This window comes from Delphinus delphis, chromosome 1, assembly GCF_949987515.2.
Source record: "Delphinus delphis chromosome 1, mDelDel1.2, whole genome shotgun sequence".
Classification (NCBI taxonomy): domain Eukaryota; kingdom Metazoa; phylum Chordata; class Mammalia; order Artiodactyla; family Delphinidae; genus Delphinus; species Delphinus delphis.
Genome location: NC_082683.1, coordinates 28,473,284 through 28,481,538, shown reverse-complemented (window position 1 = coordinate 28,481,538; position 8,255 = coordinate 28,473,284). Strand labels below are relative to the sequence as shown.

The 8,255-nt window shown below is 44.4% G+C and overlaps 1 protein-coding gene across 2 annotated transcripts in view; it reads right to left on the bottom strand.

Annotated features, from left to right (window-relative positions):
• Window positions 1–742: 742 nt before the first annotated feature.
• The window catches only part of AGO1 (argonaute RISC component 1), a 30,257-nt gene continuing 22,744 nt past the window's right edge, over window positions 743–8,255 (bottom strand). For both annotated transcript variants that reach the window (XM_060003704.1, XM_060003711.1), the window contains exons 13-19: window positions 7,025–7,184; window positions 6,749–6,839; window positions 5,456–5,650; window positions 3,131–3,265; window positions 2,416–2,517; window positions 1,888–2,087; window positions 743–1,649 (exon numbers count right to left, since the gene is read on the bottom strand). In XM_060003704.1, coding sequence (XP_059859687.1) covers window positions 1,541–1,649; window positions 1,888–2,087; window positions 2,416–2,517; window positions 3,131–3,265; window positions 5,456–5,650; window positions 6,749–6,839; window positions 7,025–7,184 — 992 coding nt within the window. In that variant the 3' untranslated portion in view covers window positions 743–1,540. The remainder of the gene's footprint in view (window positions 1,650–1,887; window positions 2,088–2,415; window positions 2,518–3,130; window positions 3,266–5,455; window positions 5,651–6,748; window positions 6,840–7,024; window positions 7,185–8,255) is intronic.

Genomic DNA, 8,255 nt, shown 5'->3' with positions numbered 1-8,255 from the left:
CAGTCCAGAGGAAGGGAAGATGCACTTGCAGAAAAGAGTGCAGGGCAGTGCAGAAGGGGTGCCTGCAGCAAGAGAAAGATATTATCTGCACAGAGGAGGGTGGAGACTGAGCCCCACCTTGGGGAGATAACCACCCCCTACAGAGCCAGGCCAAAGAACAAGTCAGGTACATAGTTCCTTCTGACGGCTCAATGTTTCTGGGATGTAAACTCATTGGGCATGGGAGGGATTTCCAGATTTTGGCAATAGACTCAAGTTATGGTATAAAAATAACATTTAGTTTTTGCTTTTTTTTTTTTTCTTATTTTAGACCTAAGGATCGTTTGTTAAAAGACACCCCAGTTAAAAAATATTGAAACATAAACAGACTTGATCGTCAGGGAAAAAAAAGAAGCCAAGAGTGAGAAATGCTATGAAAGTAACTCCAGACCCAGGCAGGTGGGGAGGAAGCGGGGACAGGAAGAAAGGAGACGTAAGTGGAAAGGCCAGAGGCCAGTCACCTCAGCAGCTCCGAGAGACTAGTCATGTCTGAAAGTGCAAATGTCAATGGATTTTAACCATCTTGAGGTGGCGATCTTTTTAAAAGCTCAATGAATATGGAAGTCAACTCCTTCAAATGCAAAATAGCTGGCGCTCTGGCTGGAGGCTTGTTGGGTTAGGGATATTTCATCCCCACCTACCTCCTCTCCCACCCCCACCCCGCCCCCACCCCCCCAAAAATAGGTACAAAAGGTTGCAGTTCTGCAGCATTACCGTTACAGGGAAGGCACTGGTTACCCACCAGCAGGCGGAAGGAAGACAGGGTCGTGTCACTTCAGAGCTAAGTGCCATAGTGCCTTAAGTCTTACTAGGGGCTGGATGTCTGTCAGGGAGAAGGTGTAAGGTGGGGTAGAAAAGGTGGAAAAAGAGGAATAAGGGAAAGAGGAGTGGCAGCTGGGGGAGGGGCAACCAAATCATTAGCATTAAAAATCTTCCTACAAGCTGGATTCTCAACCCATTAAAACATCTAGTATCCTAAAATATTGATCTGCATCTGGTTTCGTTTTTCTTCTTAAACAAATCTAGACCTTTTCTGATTAAGGCTCCTAAAAAATCCTTCCCTCCTCCCACCCACTTTTCAAGCCCCTCACTTTCCCATCTAAAGTATCAAACCCAAACCTACCAGCTTTTGTCTGCAGGGCTGCAGGGCCGACCTTACCAAGCTGTCAGGCATGAGTCTTTAGCACTGTGAGTCACATGCGACATCTGTGTGTATGGTGGGCACCGGGGCTGCCTCTCTTGGTCCAGTGGAGTCAGGGCCAGATGTGACAAGATGGGGTGAGGGGTGGAGGGCATGAGGTGAATATCAGAGATTTCTGGCTGGTGGTCTGGCTTACTGGCCCTGTTCCCCACCCTTTCGCCCCCTCTGTAGAGGAAACAAGGCCTTCTGCATTCCTCCCTGCCCCACCTCCCTCCTCCCTGCTTCCTCTGGATTTGGGCGGCACAGCTCTTGGGGCTTGGAAAGCTTTCTTCTATCCAGTGAGGTAACAGCGTTCTGCCTTCAAGCGAAGTACATGGTGCGCAGAGTATCCTGGTGAACCTGCACGGCTTTGGCCAGGGCCTGGGGGTCCCGCCCATTGCTCTGCCCCGATATGTGGCTCCCCTCTCCACTGAAAAGGAAAAATGAAAGAAGTCCTTCCTGGTGAACTGAGCTGCTAATTCCTTCCCCCACCCCTAGGATGCCAATTCCCATAACAATTTAAGAGAAAACCCCAACCCAGATTTGGGCTGACGAGCCCAAGGACATCAAATCGGACAATACTCATTTCCTACTACCCAAGGAAAATTGAGAGGGTCTGGTACCAGAGGCTGAAGCAAAAAGGAAGCCAGCCTGATCCCAGGCCTCACCTGTCATGCTCCTTGTCCACTAGGTGGTATCGTGCCCGGAAAGCCACCAAGCGGGCATAGTAGGCAGGTGCTGGAATTGAGACGGAGCGTGTGCATCGTACGTAAGTGTGGCACAGCTGGTACGTCAAGATCTGGAGCTCATCCGCTGTGAAACGGTTGTCATCCCAAAGGACATAGTAATGGGATGGTCGGCTGGTGCCCTGGGAAGATAGGAAGGTGAGGGGCCCCAGGTTGGGCAGAGGGGATGGTTGACGATAAGGAACAGGCTCACTATTAAGAGTATGGCTGGGTTGGAAGACCCACCTATGAAAAGGCAGACACAAAGCCACCTATGTCATAAAGCACTCATCTTATGGGCAACCTGCCTAAGACGTTCAAAGTGCACTCATGTTCAAGTGCACGAAGGGCTTATTAAGAGAACAATCCTGATTTGAATGCCACTCAGTGAGGAATGATATATTCTAGAGGCAGTGGGAATAATCAACTAATCTTTGACCCATTGGAAATCCCAGGACATAGCCCAGCTACCTGGATGCCTGCGTGGCTGCACAGATAGAAGTCAAACTCAAATGGGTGGGTGATGTTGGTGTCCACAGTGGTCCCAGCTGGGATGTTACCACTCTTCCCAATCTGTATAGAGACAAAGACAACCGAGATCCCAAGACCTGCATGACCCTAACTAGGGCCCCGACTCAATTCTAATCTGATTCCATCAGAATCCCAAGAGTAAAGTAGAAGCTGCTATTCCCAGAGGGTACTGGGAATTGAAATAATAGGCTTCTAAAGTCATACAGACCTGTGTTTAAGTGCTGCTTTCACCATTTATTAGCTGTGTGATCTTAGCAAGTCATTTAACCTTTCTGAGGCTAAACTGGAGATAATAACAGTACCTACCTCACAGGGCTGCTGTGAGGAAGACGCCTTGTACAGTGTCTGGCACATAGGAGAAGTTCAATAAATGGAAGTTCCCTTTCCCTTCTCTGGGAGCTGGTCTATATATGGGGTCTATAGGCCAGGGAGCTAGGAGGAGGGAGATGAAGTATAAGGGAAGGAGGGGAGAAGGGGGAAACAAAGGGAAGGAAGCAGCAGAGGAAGGACCACAAGAGCTAAGGGGAAGAAAGGGACCAGGGAAGATGGACAGGCCAAGGACTAAATCCCCAGATTTTATTTCAAGGGCTTCTTCCATATTAAGAGAAGGGAGACAAGATAAGGGTATGGGTGGCTTCCTCAATCCCTCACTCACTCGCTCATTCTTGTCAGCACAAAAAAGGCGGGTGTGATGGCGTTTCTGCACCACAATATAAGTGATCCCGGGCTGGTAGTCCTTTTCCAGTTTGATGCAGGCATCACGAATGGCCAGCAGCTCATAGTGGAGGATCTAGGCACAGGGTGAGGAGGGAGACAAAGAGACATACAGCTCCTCTTGAGTTCACGCATCTTTCTGAACTAAGGGGTTGCCACTTGTAATACGGCTTTTTGTTCAGCCTCTCTTTATAAGCTGATACCCAACCATTAGAGATGATAAGCCCTTCCTACCAAAATCAGCCTTATACAGGCATACCTCGGAGATATTGTGGGTTCAGTTCCAGATCACTACAATAAAGTAAGTCACATGATTTTTTTGGTTTCCCAGTGCATATAAAAGTTATGCTTACACTATGCTATAGTCTATTAAGTGTGCAGTAGCAGTATGTCTAAAAAAAAAAAGTATATACCTTAATTAAAAAATACTTTATGGCTAAAAATTGCTAACTATCACCTGAGCCAGTGAGTCGTAGTAGTAACATCAAAGATCACTGATCACAGATCACCATAACAAATATAATAATAATAAAAAAGTTTGAAATACTGCAAGAATTATCAAAATGTGACACAGAGCCATGAAGTTTTAGCAAATGCTGTTGGAAAAATGGTGCCGACACACTTGCTGGACGCAGGGTTGCCACAAACCTTCAATTTGTAAAAAATGCAGTATCTGCGAAGCACAATAAAGCAAAGTGCAATAAAACGAGGTATGCCTGTAGACAGTTCACCTGATATGTTCCTATAAAGCTTAGCTGGGAGGCTTAGTATCAGCAGAGAGCACTCACCTGGTTCCTATGTATAATTAGACCTAACATAAAGACACAGAACCAAGGTTCAGAGAGAAATCACAATGCCCAAAGTAAGGCTGAATTTAGGATCAGAAGGAAAATGGAAGTTACCCATGAGCTCTAAGAGCAGACAGGATTGGGACCACCATAGAAGACTAGACACATAGTTCAGAAATGGGTGTAGAGGGACTAGATACATTCAGTCCTGAAAAAAAGCAGTATTATACAAAAATGGACTAGCTCAAGAAGCCACAGGTGAAAAACCATAGTCAGTAGTTGCCTTGTGGCCTTGGATGTCAGGTATAGGGAGTAAAAACTGTATGGCAGAAGTAAATACAATTTAGAATCAATTAGAACTAGGTTTAAACCCAAGCTTTATCTAATTTTATTACCTTGAGCAGGTTACTTAACCCCTTTAAGTCTCATTTTCTCCACACTGACTAAAGTTACTAATAAGATCAGCTTCACAAAACTGTTGTGAAGACTAAAACAAATAATTAAGTAAAAACACAAAAAACCTAGTAGTGGCTTAATAACCGCTGACTGCTTTGCTTAGTAAGCAGTTTGAATTTTAACCCCAGGCTATGTGAGGTCACTAGACATCTCTAAACACAGACATGTTATGATAAATGCATCTGGCATTTTAGGAAACACTGTATGACTTGGAGGAAATTGAGCATAATGGTTAAGAGCATGAACTTTGGAATCTAACCAATTTGTCTGAATCCCAGCTCTACCACTTATTAGCCTGGATGACACTGAAGAAATCATTTAACATTTTCAAGCCTCAGTTTCATCACCTATCAAGTGGAATAATAATTATTTCATAGGGTTATTGTAAGCATTAAATAGAAATACATACAAAGTGCTTAGCTCAGTTTACGGCACATAAGAGGTACCCAATAAATGGTAGTTATATTACTATGTATTAAATGGTAGTCAAGGAGACCAGTTCAGTACACTAATCTAAACAACAGAATATGAAGGCTTAGCAGGGAGAAAGAATAGGAGGAACATCGTGAAGGTCAATAGCAGTGATTCTCAAAGTGTGGTCTCCAGACCAGCAGCATCACCTAAGAACCTGTCAGAGCTACAAATTTTAGGGCCCCATCCTAGACTCACTGAAGCAGAAATTCTAAGGGTAGAGCTCTGCAAACTACTTTAATAAGCTCTCCAAAAGATTTTGATGGATGCTAAAGTTTGAGAACCACTGGTCTAAAGAATCAGTCTTCAACATGGACCAACTAGTAAATAGGCACTGAGGGTCTTTTATTACAAGAAGAAAGGTCTATCAGTGATTGTACACGCCATCTCTCAATTGTGATCTCTGCTTCCAAGACTACTCCATTTAGCAAACCTCCCCAAGTAGTAGCACCTCCCAGTGTCAATAGCTCAGAAAAGACAGCAGTACTCTCTGCTACCATCAGGCCCCCTGGCCTCAATGTGAGGTTTTCTTGACCTATTGTGGGCCCTACCTGGGGGAGCTGGCCTTCAGGAACCCCATCTCGGTAGAAGATGATGCGGGTAGGCTTGAAGCGGGTGGACTTGTAGAACTGGATGAGCAGCTCACGTACCATGTAGGATAAGTCTTCAATGATCTCCTGCCGAGGTCGCTGCACCCGCACAGTAGCACAGTAACGGCTGGGGTGGGCATCCATACTGCCTACCACCTGATAACCAAAGAGGCAGGATAAGCTCCCAGAACCTCCACCCTCCCAACACTGTTAGGTTCTGGGTTTGGGGAAAGGCCTCTTAGCAAAACAACTATGCAATTGAATGAGGTTTTTTGGATTCAATAAGCCCTGGTTCAATCTCTGTTCTATCACACGTGTGGAAGTTACTTAATCCACGTGATCTTCTTGTTCCTCCTCTGAAATGGAGATAAGAATACCACCTACTTGCAGTGCTGTTGAAGCACATATAAGTCATCTTGTACAGGGCCTAACACACAGTAGGTACTTGATAAGTTTGATTTCCCTACTTCTTGCAGAGGGGCATGTGAAGGTTTGGCACTACTAGCTCAAAGAGTGACCTCATTCAAAAACAAGTTTATCTTTTTTTTTCAATTCAAGTGCTAATCTACGCTAGGAACCACAGTGAAGAGTGTTCTTGTGGGTGGTGGAATAACATCATTTTCTAAGGGGACAATAGCCAAAGCCTACTAGGATGGATGGCCACAAGGAAATTAAAGATAAGCATAGTATAGAGTTCCCCACATTTACTGAGAGAGGCCCAGTCTGCCTAGAGAAACTTGAGGGTTGAAGAAAGAGAAGTGGGAAAGAAGGCCTGGTCCCTTTAGCCAATTCAGAAGCCCCTATGAGACAGGGAGCAAAGATGTCAGGAGAGGGATTGGAGAGCTATCTAATCTACTAGGTGGATCAGGGGTAGGGATGGGGAAGAGTAAAGGACAATCGCAGCAACTAAGTAACTCCCTTAAAAGGGATTTCAGAGAAGAGATATGTTCATATTCCAAAAGTGGGCACAGAGAGAGAGAGAGGGAAACTCGAACACAGAACAAAAGTGATGGAGACAGGGCCAAGTCTCTGGCCACAGCCTACACTCTCACTGCTCTCTCTCTGAAAAGAAAATGCCATGCAGAGTTAGTTTTATTAAGAAACCAAGGGAGTGGTTAATGGGGATGATCAGCTGAAATAAAAAGATCTTGTGAAGGGTCAAGCACCAGAGCTAAGGGAAGGAAATCATGTGTAGTCTTGGGGGCCCAGAGCTAAGAGAAGAACCTTATGAGGAAGTTGGAAAGTAACACTCACTGCTGTGATAGAAGGTTTTTTCCCATCCCCTGCTGGGGGGTGTGTAACATCTGCTCCCAGGAATATCACTGGTTGTTGAAAGACAGCAGAGCTAAACAAGGAAGAGAAAACAAATGGTGAGGACTTGGGTCTTCTCTTCCTAGCACCATCTAGCACCCACTTTGGTCCTCTCTCCCTTGTGTGTGATTCACTTGGCCTGGACAGGGTCGTATCTTTTCATCAATCACCAGTATGGTACCTTGCTTGACAAGGGCAAGTGGGCAATAGAGTTCATACCGTTGGTGTGGAACTAGGATGTTGTTAATGCCACCAAGTTTGACATTGATCTTCAGGCAAAGGTTGGACAGAGTCTGAGGCGAGGTCTTGACCACATTCTTCACTTGCACACACTGTGTAGCCATTCCCAAGAGTGTATCTCCAACACGCTTCACTTCAGCTATGAGCAGGGAGAGAACTGATTAGTGCATTCAACAAACATTTACTGAATGCCTCCTAGATGCCACGAAGTATATGAGGTGCTAGGGAACACAATGATGACCAGAAACACACAGGGTCCCTACTCTTATAGTGCTTACTATCCAGTGACTAATTTTAAAAATTATGAAAAGTATAACAATGACAAATGCTACAACAGAAAACTCCATGGAGCTGTGAGAGCATATAACGTGGGGGTAATAACCTAGTCAGGAAAGGATTCTTGAGTAAGTAATGAGTGAACTGAAATCTAAAGGTAGAAGAGAACTTAGAAGGGAGAGGGAATATGGGAAAGAGCATTCCAGGCAGAGGGAAGAGCGTGCAAAAATGTACGCTGATAGGAGAAAGCAACATACTTTTGAGAAACTGAAAGGCCAAAGTAACTACAAAGGAGAATAAAAAGGAACCATAGTGTGAGAGGAAGAATGTGGTCATGAGACCAATCTAGGGAAATGAGGGTAGCTTAAGAAGGCAGCTGTCAAGATGGAAAGAAACAGATTCAAGAGACTATATATGTAAGGGAAAATAATTCTTATGGATAACCTCTGAGTTTCTAGATTTTTATAATAGAACAGATAGATCATAAGTTCTTTTTGAGACATTTTGAGTTTGAAGTGTTTTTTGGTCATCCCAGTGAGGATATCCATCACGCAACTGAGTATAGTAGTTGGAAGTTCAGGAGTAGTCTGAAATGGAGATGTAAATTTATGAGCTATTTAGGTACAGGCAGTAATTGAGAACATGATCTTGAGATCACCAAGGAAGAGAACAGAATGAAAGGAGAAGAAGGCTTAGACCTGTATCTCTGAACTCACAATACTTGCAGAACAGGAAGAAGATGAGTCTGCAAAGGACAAAAATTCAGAGAACCAAGAGAAAGATCAAGACAGTATTATATCATGAATGCCAGGGAAGAAAGAGTGTTTCAAGAAGGAGCAAGTGTTCAACTAAGTCAAATGCTGCTAAGAGATTGGTAAAATGAGGACCAGAATTTTGTGATAGTGAGGCAAAAATTAATGTATAGAGGCAAAAA